Genomic DNA, 19,969 nt, shown 5'->3' with positions numbered 1-19,969 from the left:
AGCAAAGACCAACAAAACCCCTGTCTCCCCTCCCTTTCACATATATCCCCTCTACTATCAAGAAAACTGAACAAGCCAAATTATTACAGAATGCTACACAGAAATATCATGCTAACAGAATACTGCAGTAACACATGTCAGGAATTGTGTTAGGCTTTGCAGTCCCCAGTTATGTCTCTAGCAGGATATATATTTCAAATCTGATATATTGTAATGACAAAATAGAAATAAAATGATTTTTTTCTACCTTTTGTGGTCTCTGCTTTCATCTTTTCACTCTTTTCCTTCCAGCGACTGCCCGTTCCATCCACTGTCTGCCCTTTCCCCCTTCCATATGTATCTGACTTCTTTCTATGTCCCTCTCCCCTTTCCATCCAGCCTGTGCCTCCTCTCTCCTTTTTACAACATTCATTCCAGCTTCACTGCTTTCTTCATTTTTATCTCTCCTACACCAGATCTAGCATCTTTATCCCTCTCTCATTTTTCTGCTGACCCCCCCGCGAACCAACAACCCCCGCCCTCCCAAACAAAAGCCCTTACCCCATCTGGCATTGGCACGCAACATCAACCCACAGGACGTGCCGGTGCAGGTGAATGAAGATCCTGCCTTTTGCCTGGGCTGGGCCTTGAGCATCTGCGCATGCTCAAGGCCTTCTGGCTCTCTCCAAGGATCCAGAATCAGAATATACAGTCAAACCTCAGTTTGCGAGTCACGATTTGCTCGAGTGTTTTGATCGTCTTGCAAAACACTCGCAAACAGTGTTACTCGCAAACCGAGGTTTGACTGGATTTTCTGATCCTAGATCCTCTGTGTTCTTCCCACGCTTTTTTGAACTCAATCACTGTTTTCATCTCCACCACCTCTCTCGGGAGCGCATTCCAGGCATCCACCACCCTCTTCCTAAAGAAGAATTTCCTTACATTGCTCTTGAGTCTACCACCCCTCAACCTCAAATTATGTCCTCTGATTTTACCATTTTCCTTTCTCTGGAAAAGATTTTGTTCTACGTTAATACCTTTCAAGTATTTGAACGTCTGAATAATATCTCCCCTGTCCCTCCTTTCCTCTAAGGTATACATATTAAGGACATCCAGTCTTTCCTCATACGTCTTCTGGCACAAACCTCCTATATTTTTGTCACCCTCTTCTGGACCACTTCAAGCCTTTTTGTGTCCTTCGCCAGATACTGAACACAATACACCAAGTGGGGCCTCACCAACGACCTGTATAAGGGCATCAACACCTTCATAAGAACATAAGTATTGCCGCTGCTGGGTCCATCAAGCCCAGCAGTCCGCTCATGCGGCAGCCCTCCGGTCAAAGACCAGCGCCCAACTGAGACTAGCCCTACCTGTGTATGTCTGTGTTCAGCAGGAACTTATCTAGCTTTGCCTTGAATCCCTGGAGGGTGTTTTCCCTTATGACAGACTCCGGAAGAACGTTCCAGCTTTCCACCACTCTCTGGGTGAAGAACTTCCTTACGTTTGTACGGAATCTATCCCCTTTCAACTTTTAGAGAGTGCCCTCTTGTTCTCCCTACCTTGGAGAGGGTGAACAACCTGTCCTTGTCTACTAAGTCTATCCCCTTCTGTACCTTGAATGTTTCGATCATGTCCCCTCTCAATCTCCTCTGTTCGAGGGAGAAGAGGCCCAGTTTCTCTAATCTTTCGCTGTATGGCAGCTCCTCCAACCCTTTAACCACCCCTTCCAGTCCTCCAGAATCTTTCCCGATACGATTGACAGATTGGCTATTAGTTGAAGCAGTCCGTCTTTCCTGAATAGCTTGCTCTTCCCCCAGAATGTCATCCAGTTGCGCACGAAGTGGAATCCCTCTTCCTCACACCAGCGCCGCATCCACATGTTGGCTGCTTGCAGCTCCATCTGTCTCTTCTCATCTGCCCTGGGTACTGGCAGGATCTCCGAGAATGCTATCCTCTGGGTTCTGGTCTTCAGCTTCCTTCCTAGCATCCGGAACTGGTCCTTCAGTACTTCTCTGTTGTAGTTCCTGTTGCTCATGTTGTTCGTCCCCACATGGATCAGCACCGTCGTATCTTCTTCATCCACACTGGTGATGATCCTGTCGATGCGGCTCACTATTTCTTCTACCTTGGCTCCTGGTAGGCAGGTCACCAGTTGATCCAGTCTTCCTCTTGTTATGTGGCTGTCGACTTGTCTAATGATAGAGTCCCCCACGACGATTGCAGTCCTCTCTATCTTCTCTTGATTCTCCAGCCGCAAGTCCGTGTCCTTGGTGTATGTCCATCTCTCCAGCCGTAGGTCCATGTCCTTCGTTCCTGTCCATTTCCTCTCATCCTTGTGTATGTCTTCTTGTGGGTTCCCTCTGCTGTTTCCTGATCTTGCTGCTGTGTCCCCCATTTCCTCCTGATGGCTGTCCGTCTGGTGGTCCACACTCTCTGTAGGTGTATCCCGGCAGTTCCACTGTTGCTGGTGTTTTTCCACTGCCTCTCTGTATGCCTCTTCTGTGAAGTTCTCCAGCTCCCGGACTTCTTCCTCGATGGTGTCCTCCATCTTGATGATCTCTGCATTTCTGTCTTCTTCCTGTACTGCTTGAAGTGCCTCCAGTTCTAGTATTCTGCCCTCCAGGAGTCTGACTTGCTTCTTCAGGCTTTCCAGTTCTCCGCATTGAGCACATATGTAAGACTGCCTCCCAGAAGGGAGGTAGTCATACATATGACAGACGGTGCAGAAAACTGGGTAGCTCAACATCCTGCTTCTGTCTGCTGCTTCCATTGCTGCCCGCTTGCCAGTCTCCTGTGGATGTCTTCTGTGTCTGATGTGTCTTCTGTGTTCGCCTGGTTGTGTGTCCTTTGTGGCTGCTTTGTCCTCTGTGTCTGCCTGGCTGTGTGTCCTCTGCGCCTGCTGTGGTTATCCTCTGCGCCTGTTATGTCCTCTGTGTCTGCCTGGTTGTGTGCCTCTGTACCTGCTGTGGTTGCCTAGTTGTGTGTCTTTGTACCTGCTGGGTCTGCTTGGTTGAAAGTCCTCTGCGTCTGCTGTGGTCTCCCTCTGCTCTTCTTTAGTGGTGGTTCGTCCCTTCTCGAGGCCCTTCGCAAAGGTGCTCTCGCTAAGGCAAGCGCCTTTGATGCTCACCTTTGCGCGCCAAACGGCTGAGCGCCGTTGGCCCCTCCCCTTTTAAGGGGGAGCTTCAATAGATGATGGGGTGGGCGGAGCTAACTCTCGCCGCTGCCCCTGCTTCTCTTTCTCTCCCTTCTCTCCGGGTTTCTCCTGTCCCCCTCTGCTTGCCTCCTGCTCTTTTCTGCTCCTCTCAGCTGCCTTCAGAGCCGAACAGCTGAGCGCCATTGGCCCCTCCCCTTTTAAGGGGGATCTTTAGTAGATGGCGTTGGGGGTGGGCGGAGCTAACTCGCCGCTGCCCCTGCTTCTCTTTCTCTCCCTTCTCTCCGGGTTTCTCCTGTCCCCCTCTGCTTGCCTCCTGCTCTTTTCTGCTCCTCTCAGCTGCCTTCAGAGCCTAACAGCTGAGCGCCATTGGCCCCTCCCCTTTTAAGGGGGAGCTTTAGTAGATGGCGTTGGGGGTGGGCGGAGCTAACTCTCGCCGCTGCCCCTGCTTCTCTTTCTCTCCCTTCTCTCTGGGCTTTTCCTGTCCCCCTCCGCTCGCCTCCTGCTTCTCTCCTGCACTACTGGTTACGCCTCTTTATACAGCCCAGCATCTTTCTGGCAGCAGCCACTGCCTTGTCACACAGTTTTTTCGCCTTTAGATCTACGGACACTATCACCCCAAGGTCCCTCTCCCCGTCCGTGCATATTAGCCTCTCACCTCCCAGCATATACGGTTCCTTCCGATTATTAATCCCCAAATGCATTACTCTGCATTTCTTTGCATTGAATTTTAGTTGCCAAATATTAGACCATTCCTCTAACTTTTGTAGATCCTTTTTCATGTTTTCCACTCCCTTCTCGGTGTCTACTAACTTAACATAACAATCAACTTATATATCGCAGGACCGTGAAGTTCTATGCGGTTAACAAAAGTTTATAATAGTGTGTACAATTGAAAAAATTGAAAATTATGTAAGTTAATGACTCACAGAATAGATTACTAAAATATAATGTCTATGAACATGGAAATTAATTACCCAAATTTTTAAGAAACAAGTATGTCAACAGATAGGAGCCACACCTGAACTAGGAGCAGCTGTGGAACAATTCAATCTTACAGAAATATTAGAGTCATCAATTACAGATTCCAGAGAGAGAGATACATTATTAGTTTCCTTTGTTTTTGAGCAAGACGCAAATTCCCTTTTGAGATTATATTTTCGGAACTCTCAACTACCATTTCTGGGGAGAAGGGTTTGGATATACCCAGATGTTGCAAGACAAACACAAGAGCGACGTAAACTTTTTCTAGCAATGAGAACTGAGACTGACACTGGGCGCATCCTTTTTGCTTGCTTATCCATGTAAATGTTTTGTTAAATACCTTGCAGTTAAATGTTTTTTATTTACCTGAACACTTGCGCGCATTTCTTGAAGAAGTTGTCTACTGATAATGTTAATTAATGTAATATAGGGAACCTGCTGCTAATCCAATTCCATATTACTTATTACATTATTATTGTTTCTCTTCACATTTTCCAGGACCTCTCCAGTCATGGATTGTGGTCTAAGAAGGCTTTAATAATTTTTTGTTTCTCTTTTCTTGGGATTTACTTTGTATCGTAATGCAGCTGTTTTTTTTTTGATGCAAGGTTATCTTGTGTTAATTTTGAAAATTCAATAAAGATAAAGTTTTTTTTAAAAAACAAACAAGTATGTCTTTAAATTTCTTCAAAATTTCTCATAAGAACTCAGACATGATTAGATTTTCCAAATCCTTGCCCCATAATGCTGCCTGATACGACAAAAGATAATGTTACAAATCTTGGTATCATCAGCAAAAAGGCAAACCTTTCCTTCAAACCCTTCAGCAATGTCACTCACAAACATATTGAACAGGATCAGCCCCAGCACCGAACCCTGAAGGACTCCACTACTCACCTTTCCTTCCTCTGAGCGACTTCCATTAACAACCACCCTCTGGCGTCTGTCCGTCAACCAGTTTCTAATCCAGTTCTCCACTTTGGTTTCTAACATTAGCCCTTTAAGTTTGTTCAAGAGCCGCCTATGAGGAACTGTGTCAAAGGTTTTGTGAAATCTAAGTAAATTATATCAAGCATATGTCCTCGATCCAGTTCTCTGGTCACCCAATCAAAAAATTCAATCAGGTTCATTTGACAAGATTTACCTTTAGTAAAGCCATGTTGCCTCGGTTCCTGTAATCCATTAGATTCTAGGAAGTACACTATCCTTTCTTTCAGCAACACTTCCATTATTTTTCCAACAATCGAAGTGAGGCTTACCTGCCTGTAGTTTCCTGCTTCATCCCTGTGACCACTTTTGTGAATAGGGACCACATCCGCTCTTCTCCAATCCCCAGGAACCACTCCCGTCTCCAGAGGTTTGTTGAACAAGTTGTTAATAGGACCCGCCAGAACCTTTCTGAGCTCCCTCAGTATTTGGGATGGATCCCATCCGGTCCCATTGCTTTGTCTACCTTCAGTTTTTCAAGTTGTTCATAAACACTTTCTTCCATGAACGGCGCAGAATCTACTCCATTTTCCCGTGTAACTTTATCAGACAATCTTGGTCCTTCTCTGGGATTTTCTTCCGTGAACACAGAGCAGAAGTATTTGTTTAGCACGTTTGCTTTTTCCTCATCACTCTCCACATATCGGTTCATAGCATCTTTTTGTTTCGCAATTCCATTTTTCATCTTCCTTCTTTCACTAATATATCAGAAAACATTTTGTCTCTGTTTTTTATATTTTTAGCCATTTGCTCTTCCGCTTGCGTTTTCACCAGACATCTCTCTCTTGGCTTCTTTCAGTTTCACTTGGTAGTCCATCTGATAGTCTTTCTGTACTCCTCTGCTTGGGGGTTTTTATATTTCAGGATCACCAACTCTTTTGCCTTATTTTCTCCGCCACTAGTTTAGAGAGCCATATCGGTTTCTTTTTTCTCTTGTTTTTATTTATTTTCTTCACATAAAGGTCTGTAGCCATTTTATTGCTCCTTTCGGCTTAGACCACTGTTTTCCCACTTCTCTTATGTCTGCCCATCCTAACAGTTCTTTCTTCAGGTACTCTCCCATTTTATTAAAGCCCATATGTTTGAAATCTAGGACTTTTAGTATTGTGCAGCCGCCCTCCACTTTAGCTGTTATATCAAACAATTTTATACCTGTTATTGGAGACCCGATCCTGCTACCCTTGGAAGAAACCCCTAATATGAGAAAAACAGTTGTGCTACAGAAAACCTCATTATTAATTAAATCAAACAAAAAAAACCCACCAATATAAGCCAAAATGACACTGAAGGTATTATTTTATGTCAGGGAGCAAGCCTCAGATCATGGAGTTTTACCCATTCTGGGTTTTCTCAGAGACAGACTCCTACTTACATCACTGGTTTGATCCCGTTCTCCCTACCTTTAACTCTATTAATTAATTTATTACTTTAATTCATTATTCTTTTAATCTTCTGTTAATTAATGGTAAAATTCATCCAAATTAATTCTCTCAATTCATACTACAATAAATACTAAAAAAACCTACAGCTCATTTCAGAACACAGAACCGACAGAAAAAAGTTGTACTTATCTGGAAAAAGTGTATTCGTGCTGTAAACTGCTTCAATTCATTTCCAGTTTTTTGTAGCTTAAAGTGCTTAGCTCCTGCTCTAAGATAGCCAAGGCCGTTGCTTGTTACTTTCAATCATCCAACGCAGCCTGCGTTTTGCGGGATACAGTCCACCCCCCCCTGCGTTAGGGAAAAGTCTCTCTAGCAGCGCTTCTCTGTTAGCCTACATTATTTAAAAAAAAATAGTCTTTAAGCCTGTTACACTAAAGAGTGCTAGAATAGATGTCTTTCTTTCTTTCTGTCTCTCTCCTTGGCTGCTGTCTGTCTTTCTTTCTCTCTATTTGGCTGCTGTCTGTCATTCTTTCTTCCTGTGTCTCTCCATGACCACTGTCTGTGTGTCTGTCTGTCTTTCTCTCTCGTTGGCCGCTGTCTGTGTGTCTTTCTATCTCTGTCTCTCTCTCTCGTTGGCCGCTGTCTGTCTGTTTGTCTTTCTTTCTGTGTCTCTCCATGACCACTTGGCAACGTCACTGGCTCCCAGTGATTTCCAGAATCCATTTCAAATGCTCCTGCCTGGCTTTTAAGATCATTCACGGCATCCTTCCTCTCTTAATCCCACTATCTTATAACTCCTCGATTCCTGACTCTTCCAGACCCGCCCAAAGGTATAAACTATCCTTCCCCTCTCTACACGGTATTTGCTAAGCAGGCAAACTGGGAAAATCCCTTCTTTTCAGAATCACAGGTCTTTGGAACGACCTTACTACCCCGCTGCGGAACCTGGGCTCCCTCCAATTATTCTGCAAGCAACTGAAAACCTGGCGTTTCACTAAAATGTAATTCTATCCCCCCTTACTCTTCTCTTCTATATATAAGTTCATGTAAACCTTTTTTTTCTTCTCTTCCGATATTTTAAGTTCTTGTAAACCGTGCCGAGCTCCACATCCGTGGAGATGATGCGGTATATAAACTTAAGGTTTAGTGTGTCTTTCTGTCTTTTTGTCTCTGTCTCTCTCTCTTGTTGGCCGCTGTCTGTCTGTCTTTCTGTCTCTCTCCTTGGCCGCTGTCAGTCTGTCTTTTTTTGCTGTCTGTCTCCTTGGCCACTGTATGTCTGTCTCTCTCTCCTTGTCAGCTGTCAGGTTTTTTTTTGGTTTTTTTTTTCAATCTCTCTCCCTGGCCCCCTGTCCTTCTGTGTGTGTCTTTCACTGTCACCTTTTCTGTCAGGCTGACGATGTCCTGTCTGTTTGGCCCCCAATCCTTCTGTGTGTGTGTGGAGATGTAAGGGGGATGTCTGGGGAATATTGGGGATGTTAGGGGGGATGTCAATTATTGTGCCCCTTCTTCCACCTACCTTTTTATTATTATTTTTTTTATCATGCGTTGTGTTGGAAACGGCAACCGGCACAGAATAACCGCTGCTGGGTAAAGTAAACCGCCACTCGCAACAAATTGAATGTGCGCACACGCGCACGCTTTACCAACTTCTATGCTTTACAATACAGTTTCTCTGCCAGCCATGGAGCTACAGATGCATGGAGCCACCAGGTTTGAAGTGCGCATGCGCGCTAAGGGAATTATTATAGCGGATAATTAACAGTCTGCAGTAATCCTCAGTTCAAAAAACTCCTAGAAGCATGACGTTCCCAATTATGAGTCTTTTTTTCAAAAATTGTGCAAAATAATCCCAAATAGTCCTTTATCAGTAGATGCAGATGTAATAAGACTGTACTGTTAAATCTGAGGTTGAGAGTTATATGGAGGTTAAAACTGAAGAACGTTGTATTGATCTGGATTTTGAATACATGAGGGATTTTCGTCTCATAAATTCAATGTGATATATAGGGCCTCTTCTATCAAACTGCGCTAGCAGTTTTTAGCGCAGAAAGCCACGCTGAATGGCCCGCGCTGCTCCCAACGCTCACAGGAACTCTATTCAGCGTGACTCACTGCACTACAAACTCCTAGCGCAGTTGGATAGAAGAGGTCCATAGAGTTAGTCCAAGTTAAGATACTGAGTGAATCCAATTAGAAATGTATTACCTTATCTCCTTTGGTTTTTGTCTTATTTCTATATATTACCCTGAAAAAGACTTAAAATTGGGAACATCGTATATTTTAGGAGTTTTTTGAACTAAGGATTATAACAGGCTGTTAATTTATTTTTTAATAATGCAGGTTGCCATAGGGGGTGGGTTTTTTTATTCCGCTGTATTTTGGGGGGGTTTTCTCCTGATGGCAGCAGTACCAATGATAATTGGCTCTCCAGTAACAGAGGTATAAAATTGATTTTTGATCTTGCCACCTCCTGGAGTGTTAAGGTTCCACTTTATATCTAGAGTTGCCATTAACTGCTAACCGACAGTGATCCTTAGTTTGCATAGAACTATTTTATTAAGGATTTGAGAGTTTCGATATATTTGCTCCCTAGCTGTTGAATTAGTTTTACACATACCATGATAGGCATGAACCTCGCTCCTAAGCCAGGGCGTGTAGCGTAAGGCCTCAGTTTCTTACATGTACAGCTAATGTTCACCTTCTGCTTTGGGCAGGGGTGTCCAATGTCGGTCCTCGAGGGCCGCAGTCCAGTCGGATTTTCAAGATTTCCCCAATGAATATTCATGAGATCTATTTGCATGCACTGCTTTCATTGTATGCTAATAGATCTCATGCATATTCATTGGGGAAATCCTGAAAACCCGACTGGATTGCGGCCCTCGAGGACCGACATTGGACACCCCTGGCTTTGGGGGTCATGTACTTATTTATCTTGTTGAAAACTGTTTATGGCCTGCAAAGTCCAGAGTTCATGACAATAAAATCAGTATACATCAACTATCGTACCAGGATCACATCAATCAAGTAGTAAAAAAAAACGTTTTTTTAAGTTACATATGATCAGATCTTTGGCAAAGGTACTTGATTCTTCGACATTCAATATTCTTATTCACTCTCTTATCATATAAGAACATAAGAACATAAGCAGTGCCTCTGCTGGGTCAGACCAGAGGTCCATCGTGCCCAGCAGTCCGCTCTCGCGGCGGCCCAACAGGTCCAGTACCTGTGCAGTAATCCTCTATCTATACCCCTCTATCCCCTTTTCCAGTAGGTAATTGTCTAATCCTTTCTTAAACCCCATTACTGTACTCTGCCCTATCACGTCCTCTGGAAGCGCATTCCAGGTGTCCACCACACGTTGGGTAAAGAAGAACTTCCTAGCATTCGTTTTGAATCTGTCCCCTTCTATCTTTTCCGAGTGCCCTCTTGTTCTTTTATTTTTTGAAAGTTTGAAGAATCTGTCTCTCTCTACTTTCTCTATGCCCTTTATGATCTTGTAAGTTTCTATCAAATCCCCTCTAAGTCTCCTCTTCTCCAGAGAAAAGAGACCCAATTTCTCCAATCTCTCAGCGTATGAAAGGTTTTCCATACCTTTTATCAGACGTGTCGCTCTCCTCTGGACCCTCTCGAGTAACGCCATATCCTTCTTAAGATATGGTGACCAAAATTGGACGCAGTACTCCAGATGCGGGCGCACCATCGCCCGATACAACGGCAGAATAACTTCTTTCGTTCTGGTCGCAATACCTTTCTTGATTATACCAAGCATTCTATTCGCTTTCTTGGCGGCCGCTGCACACTGTGCCATCGGCTTCATTGTTGTGTCCACCATTACCCCCAAGTCCCTTTCCTGTGTACTCTCCTTCAATAATATCCCTCCCATCGTATAGTTGTACCTCAAGTTTCTGCTTCCCATATGTAATACTTTACATGCTGGACTACTGCAATTCACAATTCAAAGGTATTACTGAGAAACAAATAAGGCTATTGCAACTAATACAAAACACTGCAATAAAAATCATCAAGTTTCAAGTTTATTAAAAAATTTGAAACTGCATAATCAGGTTTCTAAGCGGTGTACAATATAAAATTTACATAAAAACAGATAAAAATCAGGGATACTAGACAAAACCAAAGTGGCTTAGTAAGACATATGTTCTTATGTTCAAATAACAGGAAAGAAAGGAAATAACTACAATCGTGAAAGAAAAAGCAAAACAAAAAAGGAAAGAACAATAGGTTAGGGTAAAAAGTGATAAAATTTGTTTGTTTTTGTCTTTAAGAGGACAGTTATTGTCCAAAGGCATCCTGGAACAAAAATGTTTTTAATTTTGATTTGAATTGTTTTATTTCAGATTCACTGCGCAAATGATTGGGCAGTGACAGCAAAAATATTGGAACGCAACGTATTGATTAATTTTAATGAAGGATGACAAGGAGATTTTGTGAAACTGAACGAAGCGATTTTAAAGAATTATAAGGAATTAAAAATCTGTTAATGAACTCCGGTTGATTATTTAAACGTGTTATAAAGGTTAAAAGTAAGATTTTATAACTAATTCTATGTTCAACGGGTAACCAATGTGCGCTGAACAGGAGAGGTGAGACATGATGTATTTCTTAGCGCCACAAATGATCTTAATAGCTGTGTTTTGCACAATCTGAAGCCATCTAATTTCCTTTTTTGTAATGCCTTTATAAAGGGCATTACAATAGTCTATGCAAGAAATTACTAGAGAGTGGATCAATGTCTGTATAACTGATCAGTTAACGATTCTATTTTCTTAAAATTTTTATCTAGTCAGGTCCCCTTCCCTTCGTCTTCTCCTTTAATGCGAACTTTTCTTTATACCATTATAGTTCTTCCCCTCTATTCTTTTTGTTCCTGTAAGTCGTTATCCATTGTGTGTCTTGGATGTATTTTTGTATATTTCTCTGTATGCTTTGTACCCAATTTTTTTATTAAGTACAGCGCTTAGAAAATTTTATAAGCATTTTTATCACATTTTAAATAAACTGTAAACTCTAATATTCTTTTTTTTAAAAAATTATTTATTCATTTTCAAACTTACAATAAGTGTGACATATGTTCAAACAAATTAACAATAAATACATCACTTAATAATCATCATTGGTACAAAACATAAACTCTTATTTGTCTGATAAGCGTGCACAAACCAATAGAATTCAGCTGCCATCAGAATGGTAATGGGTCATAAATCCATAATGCAGGAAAAGCAAAGATAGAGCTGCTATCATACCTTCTGTCTTATTCATCTCCCCAATGAGAGCAGTAATAAAGGAGTGAACCGAGTGAGAGGACATAGAAATTGGAAACCAGTCCAAAAGGCAGCTAATGCCTCTTCAAAACCATCCGAAACAGAACAGGAAGCCAGTGGAGCTGTTGTAAAGAAGTAATGTGATGACATATTGAAGCTACCTCAATGCCATCTCTGCAGATGTGGGCAATCCAGCATAAATTATACTGCAATAAGGAAACACCAAAGCCTGAAAAATCATTCTATCATAGAAACCACAGAAAATGGAAGGCAGAGAAAGAACCTATGACCATTCCATCTACTGTCTCCGCCTCTTCCTTAGAGATCCAATGTACTTGTCCTATTTTCTGTAAGCCGTCCTTTCTCCTTGGAGCTTTCAGTGTGACATCATGTGAGCTGGCCTTCACTGCCATATCTGACACACCTGTGTTATGAGATTTCACGTCTTTGAGATTCTTTCTTCTCTAACCCGCTGAGCTCAAGTTATACATGTTGGCAAGCTAAAATAAATTGTAAGTAAATACTTATAAGTGCCTGGTCCATATTCACTGATATACCTTCGGTTCTTCTCTTGTATATTTGAAAATAGATTCATGTCACAGTGTTCCCAGGCTTGTGATGTGCATAGATGGTGCCAGCCCTGAAAGGACTGTATTCATCTGTATCAACTAAATTATAAACTGCTGTCACAATACACCACAGTAAACTACAAGCGCATGGCTCACTGGTAGAGCTGCTGCCTCTGCACCCAGAGGTTGTGAGATCAAATCCTGGTGCTGCTCCTTGTGATCCTGAGCAAGTCATGTAATCCTCCACTGCCCACCGCTTTGAATGTCAAAGCCATAAAAAGGCAGTATACAAGTCTCCATGCCCTTCCTTCCCCTGAAGACAGGTTGACTGAGAGAAGGCTGGAATTTAACTGGAGAACTTGCTAATCGGATGGGAGTTTCACTAGTAGATTTATTTTATTTTATTTTTTGCTTGTCTGGTGTTACATAGCTCACTTTTCCTGACCATTCTTTCAGGTGCACCTTGAAGGGAATCCACTCTTTTTTCAGAGAGATCACCGCATTGCAACCGTGCATCACCTCTCTCCAAAGGCAGCATGCCCTCATGTGAGTAAGACCTGCAGAGGAGCAAGTACAGGGCGATGTCATAATAATAATAATAATAACAGTTTATATACCGCAATACTGTGAAGTTCTATGCAATTTACAAAAGATTAAACGAAGGAACAAATTGATTGGACATAAGAGAGGTAGAAGAGAGTGATTAATAGGACAAGATAACCATTATTGAGGAGAAAGTGATTTATAGGACAAGAAAACCATAATTGAGGAGAAAGAGATGAATGGGTCAGTTGTCTAGATACTTTAGGAACAGGTATGTTTTTAGACACTTCCTGAATTCCTCATAAGTAGCGGGCGAAAGCAATTGTTATAGATCTTTACCCCATAATGCTGCTTGATGTGAGAGAAGGTGTTCATGGTGTTTTTTTAGTTTACAACCTCTAACTGTGGGGGAAACAAAGTTGGAATGTGAGCTTCTCTTGTGTCTTGGCTGAGAAGGAGAAAAGATCAGTTATATATTTAGGGGCAAGTCCGTATAGTACTTTAAAGCAGAAGCAGGCGAACTTAAACTTTACGCGTGCTTCCATCGGTAGCCAATGCAACTGCCGGTAGTAGGGTGTCACTTGATCAAATTTCTTTAGCCCGAAGATTAGTCTGATCGCTGCATTTTGAGATCTGCTAAACTGTACCCAGTTTGTGTCTGGAAAGATTTGACTGTTTTGTGGTAGGAAAATGTACCTCATTTAGCTGAGTCTGTGGGTAACTTCTTTACTTCCCAGTTGATGTTTTCTTGGGGATGTTCATGATTGCCTGGGCAGAAAGGCTTCTACTGCCTCAGTTGTTTTTCTTGAAATTATTCTAGATAGACTTTTTTCCCTGTACAAATGTTTTACCCTTGAATAAGAGGATTATTTTTCTACTTGCACATTTGCCACCTTTAGAAGGGATTATCAATGACTGTTACCATGTGAGCACACATTTTTCAGCAGTGGAAATGCCTCCTGTTGCAAAGATGCATGATTGCTTACGTGCAAATGGAGAGAGTCTGTGATTTGAAAGTTTCTTGCATCAGTGCAGTGTTTGGACAGTATAGTAATGAAGGTGAAAAACATAGTAAATGACGGCAGATGAAGACCTGAATGGTCCATCTAGTCTGCCCATTAGTTATTCTTGTGAACAGTTAATAAATGTACTGAGATCCTCTCATTTAATTCCAGCTCCTTCTGGATGGAGAGCCATTGTCTGCGTCAGAATTAATGGTGAGTGTGCCGCTTTCCTAAGACAATATCAGAAGTGTGTGTAGTAACATTCAGGGCTGGATTAGCTATTGGGCACAATGGACTCTGTAACTGAAACAATTTAGGCCCAAAAATTATCAGGTACCGTATTTTTTGCTCCATAAGACTATATGAACGTTAGGAATCTTCGTTTTCTAAATTTCCCGATTACGCATTTCCTTTCCCCTCTGGAGCTAGTATATGAGGGAGATTTTGCAGTATTCTGAAGTGGATAATTTTCAACCTGATAACCTCTATTATGTTCTGAGGGCTTCTAGGGAGGAGGTAGCGAAAGGGGCAATTGATAAACTAGTTTCTCCAGATAATTTAGATCTTTCTTAGTTTCTAGAATCATCTAAAGACACAATTACAAAACGTGCTACATTTTTTGTAGTTTTCAAAACAGTTAGAGAAACAAACTATTTTGAAATTATACTTCACCAAAAAACAGGCTCTGTTTTGTGGCCAACGAATTCTTATATTCCCTGACGTCTCTAAGCGGACTCAAATGAAGAGGAAGCACTTAGGCCTAAGGCAGTGGTCTCAAACTCAAACCCTTTGCAGGGCCACATTTTAGATTTGTAGATACTTGGAGGGCCTCAGAACAAAATAGTTAATGTCTTATTAAAGAAATGACAATTTTGCATGAGGTAAAACTCTTTATAGTTTATAAATCTTTCCTTTTGGCTAAGTCTTAATAATAATATTGTAATTTATAGGTAAAGAGGCATATGATCAAGAAACTGTTTTATTTTACTTTTGTGATTATGATATACATACCGTGGGCCTCAAAATAGTACTTGGCGGGCCGCATGTGGCCCCCGGGCCGCGAGTTTGAGACTACTGGCCTAAGGCCTTAGCGGTGGGCAGAACCTTCTTCTTAAATTTTCTCTGTAAATGCCTTATCTCATATGCAAGTGATAAGTATGTCTTTTTAGATCCAGTCCAGTTAGAAGGTTTTCTGAAAGATAAACCGGTTCAAAAATAACTTAGACTTATAATTTTAGTTAATTTGCAACTAGGGAGGATAATTAAAGAAAAGTATAGCAGTAGATGCCACATTTTGCCTACTTAGTTGTTTTCCTTATACTAAATTTATGTTGCTAAGGAAAGGTACTGTCAGCCAGATAATGTGGGCTAGATCATTGAATGATTTTATTTTCCTTTTTTGTAAATGTTTATGATGATGCTTCTGGATTTTCCTGAGTTTGTTATATAATTTGTAACAAATGAATAAAGAAAGAAAGAAAAGAACAGCACAAGAAACAAAGAACATGTAAATCTAAAAAACCAACACCATTGGGAAGAGGCACCCGTATCTCGCATGTATGATGGGAGGCACCTATGACCTACATGCCTTACAATGAAAGTATGCTTTAAGTTTAGCTTTGAATTTAGGTAAAGAGTAGAGAATAACATGGTGGCTGTTAGCCGTGGGTAGCCGTGGGTAACCGTGGGAGAGAAAAGGATTGGTCGCCGTAGGTATGGGAAGAAGGCCATTCACCGCCCCGTGGAACAGTGAATGGCCTTGTTTCCGCAGTGAAGGGAGGGAACGCGCGCTCCCTCCCTCCATTTTGACAGCAGCTGCCGCCCAAGCATCTCCCTCGCTCCTGATCGCTGCTGCCCAATCACCGCCGCCTGAGCATCTCCCTCCTTGCTCCTTACCTTCGCGGCAGGCAATTTCTCTAAATGTGCTTCCTACCAGCAGCCGGAGCATTGAAATCGCGTGTGGCTGTCGTAAAAATCATCTGTGATGCAACCAGAAGTTGCATCAGAGACAACATTTCCTGCAGCCACATGCAATTTCAATGCTCCGGCTACTGGTAGGAAGCACATTTAGAGAAATTGCCTGTGACAAAGGTAAAGAGCAGGGAGGGAGAAAAGGAGGAAAGGTGGGGTGGGAGGAACAGACGCTGGAGGGAAGTGCGGATGGTGGGCTAGAGAGGAACAGATGCTGAAGGGAACTGGGGAAGGTGGGGCGGGGAGGAACAGACACTGAAGGGAACTGGGGAAGGTGGGGCGGGGAGGAACAGACGCTGAAGGGAACTGGGGAAGGTGGGTTAGAGACGAACAGACGCTGAAGGAAAATGGGGAAGAGAGAGATTCAAGACTATGGGGGAAGCGGAGGGAAGAAGATGGGTGGCAGGCCAATTGGGGTGGGGGTGGAGGGTGAGATGGAAGGGAGAGGCACCATAACAGAGCATATGGAAAAGACAGAGAAGGCAGAAAGTGGATGGAAGGAAATGAATGAGGAGATGAGGAAAGCAGACAACAAAGGTAGAAAAAAAAAATTATATTTATTTTATTTTATTTTTGCTTTAGGATAAAGTAGTATATTAGTTGTGTTGATAAAAATTTATAAACAAAGCCCTGCCAGCTGATCATCTCTTTCTCTAGTTCAGCAGCCAGAACTTTGATTTATAAGAAAAGAATAAGCTAAATATTGCAGTACTGAGGCTTGTACAGATGCTACAGGGACAAAGCGGGGATGCGGCGGGGACAGTGGTTGCAGGGATGGGGCGGGGACAGGGTCAGTGGTCGCGGGATGGGACAGTGATGGGGACAAATTTTTTCACTGTGTCATTCTCTAGTAAACAGCCTGTGTCCATAAACCTAACCCAAATTCTGTACCTGAGAGAACAGGAGATGTAGCACAGCACTGCAGAAAGGTTGCCTGCACTATGGATGGTAAGAGGGAGGGAGCAAAGCCTGCATTTGGATAACAGACACCACCCCATATTCTATCCGCAAGCTCTCCTTTGCTGTCCACTAGAGAATGACACAGTGACTGTTACCCATGGCTAACCACGGGAAGGAAAAAAACTGGTTATTGCAGGTATGGGGAAAGGCCATTCGTTACATTACATTAGTGACTTCTATTCCGCTCGTACCTTGCAGTTCTAGGCAGATTACAAAGAAGCTAACTTGACATTTCCAGGAAAATTACAGTTTAGGAATTAGGATTACAAAGAAGATAACTGGACATTTCCAGGAAATTTGCAATTTAGGGAGCTGTATATATGGTTGAAACTTTGGAGAGAAAAAATTACAAGAGAGGGTGAGATTTTGAGGGGGGATTTACAAGGGAGAGGAAAGGACAAGGGGAAGAGTTAACATATTTGGATAAATTTTTTGAATAGCAGAATTTTGATTCCTTTTCGAAATGATTTGAAGTCGCTCATTGTTGTCAGCAAGTTGGAGATGGAGTGATCAAGTTTCGCTGCCTGTGGAGCAGTGAATGGCCTTATCTCCGCAGTTAAGTATCTTGCGCGCCTTGCCTCACTTCTCACCCCTCTCAGTCAGCAGCCCTCGTGATCAGAAGGTCCAGCAGCCCCCGCTCTCCCGATTGTCACAGTCCGAGCATCTCTTCCCTTTGTTCATAACTCTCCCTCCCTCCCTTCTCCTTTGCTGGCGATTTTCAGTTTTCTCTCTCTAAGCGGCCTGAGCATTTTCACAAGTCGTATGGGCGGCTGCCCTGAAACTTTTTTGGCGCGAGCTGCCCAGGCGGAAACAGGAAATTGCGTCAGAGGAGAAGTTTTGGGGCAACCACACATGTGACTTGTGAAAAGGCTCGGGCCGCTTGGAGAGAGAAAACTGAAAATCGCCAGCGAAACGGAGGGAAAGGGAGGGAGGGAGGGAAGGAGATGCCAAGACTGCAGCGATCAGGAGGAAGGAAGGCTGTGCAAAAAGCACTGAATGGAAGTGGAGAGATAGGGGGAGGCGAGAGAGGAACAGATGTTGAAGGGAAATGGAGAGGAGAGAGGGGAGCAGCACTGCATGGAAGTGGGAAGGAGAGAAACGGGAAAACACACTGGAAGGAAGTAAAGAGGGAGGGGGAGGAGCAGACGGTGCATGGAGGTGGATAGGAGAGAGAGAGGGAAACAGATGCTGGAAAGAAGTGGGGAGGAGAGAGGGGGAGCAGACGCTGAAGGGAAGTTGAGAGAGAGAAGTAGACGCTGGAAGGAAGTGAAGAGAGAGGGAGGCACAGACACTGGATGGAAGTGGGGAGGGAAGAGAGTGGAACAGACACTGAAGGGAAGTAGGGAGGAGACAGAGAGGGGAGCACATACTGGATAGAAGGAGGGGATAAAGAAAAAAGGGCACATGCTGGATTGGGGCGACAAATACCAATCTGAGGGAAGGAAAGGAGGAAAGAGGTGCTAAAATCCACCTGGGAGAGGGAGTGAGAGATGGAAGGGAAGAAGACAGAGATGCCAGACCATGGGGGGAATGGAGGGAAGAAGATGAGTGCCAGGGGGGGGGGAAGAGACGGAAGGGAGAGGCGGATAGTTTCTGGTAGAGGCATAGAAATAGAGCAGATGCCATATGGAAGAGGCAGAGAAGGCAGACGGTGGATGGAAGGAAGAGAATGACGAGAAGATGAGGAAAGCAGAAACCAGACGAGAAAGGTAGAAAAAAATTCAATTTATTTTCTTTTTTGCTTTAGCATAAAGTAGTATTGTAGCTGTGTTGATAAATGTTTATAAACAAAGCCCTGCCAGCAGAAGATTTCTTCCTCTAGTTCAGCAGCCAGAACTCTGATTTATAAGAAGAGCAACACAACCCAAGACCAAACCGCACCATAACCCAAATTCACTCATCTACCCTAAAACGATTCACAACCACCAAACAGAAACCACCACCCTTAACTGTGCCTACTTAAACGTCAGAGCCCTAGGTCCAAAAACAGAACTTATAAAAACCTGGATAAAAAAAGAAAACCTAGACTGCCTCTTCCTCACAGAAACCTGGCTAACATCGGACACAGACCCAAGAATTACAGAAGTCTGCCCTCAAGGATACAAAATTACAGTGACCTGCAGAGAGAAAAAAAGAGGAGGTGGATTAGCGATCTTACTCAAAGACTCCCTAACCTTAAACATATTGGAAAAAACTTCCACTCCTTACATGGACCTTTTAGCATGTCAAATCTCTTCCACCACACTGAAAAACTCACTAAACTGCATGTTCTGTTATATAACACCGGGAAACTGGGCCATGGTTAGATCGAATTTGAAAACTTCATATACCAAAACTCACTTACAGCAGCACACAATCTTATCCTAGGAGACCTAAACCTTCATCTTGAAGACCATTCATCCAAGCCAGTAGACAATCTACTTTCTTTCCTCAATGCCCTATCCTTCCAAATTTTAAACCCACAAACTACTAATGAGAAAGGACACCAACTGGACATTGCAGCCTTCATGACCCATCAAACATCTACTTCAGAAATTCAAACGTCTAATGGAACCTGGCCCCCATCCCTCTGTCAGACCACTACACTTACACCTTCAACATCATCTGGACCAAAAACAAATCCAAACCAATATCCAAAATAGTAACCTACACATCACGCAAACGCATCGAGCCCGCCATTTTCTGGTCAAAAGTAGACGAAACAATCCAAGAAGATAACCCCAAAGACTTCATTTCACACTGGGGCTATTTGAGCAACAACATCCTTGATGAACAAGCCCCACTTCGAACCAAAACTAGAACATGCAGACGATCAGACCAATGATTCTACGAAGAATTACTCCTACTCAAGAGACAATGTAGACGTCTGGAAAGAAAATGGAGAAAAACCAACCAAGATCACACGAAAACCGCCTGGAAAAAATTAACAAACAATACAAACTTCTATTAAAAGAAAAGAGAAAAAAACATTACACCAACCTAATAGGCACGGAAACCCAAGACACCAAAAAACTATTCCAAATATTAAAAGATCTAACACACACCATACCCTATTTGACCACTAACAATAACTCCTCCCCTTCAGCCTCCCTCCTAGCTGAACACTTCAAGAATAAAATTACAAACACCAGAGCTACTCTCATTAGTAACCCAACCC

At 42.9% G+C, this 19,969-nt stretch overlaps 1 protein-coding gene across 8 annotated transcripts in view; it reads left to right on the top strand.

The window, feature by feature from the left end:
* STK11IP (serine/threonine kinase 11 interacting protein) overlaps positions 1–19,969 on the top strand; it is a 227,018-nt gene that overhangs the window by 73,631 nt on the left and 133,418 nt on the right. For all 8 annotated transcript variants that reach the window (XM_033945669.1, XM_033945670.1, XM_033945676.1 and 5 more), the window contains 2 exons: positions 12,791–12,880; positions 14,053–14,094. In XM_033945669.1, coding sequence (XP_033801560.1) covers positions 12,791–12,880; positions 14,053–14,094 — 132 coding nt within the window. The remainder of the gene's footprint in view (positions 1–12,790; positions 12,881–14,052; positions 14,095–19,969) is intronic.

This window comes from Geotrypetes seraphini, chromosome 5 (assembly GCF_902459505.1).
Source record: "Geotrypetes seraphini chromosome 5, aGeoSer1.1, whole genome shotgun sequence".
Lineage (NCBI taxonomy): Eukaryota > Metazoa > Chordata > Amphibia > Gymnophiona > Dermophiidae > Geotrypetes > Geotrypetes seraphini.
Note: the sequence above shows the minus strand (reverse complement) of the source record. Positions and strands in the feature narration are given on the sequence as shown.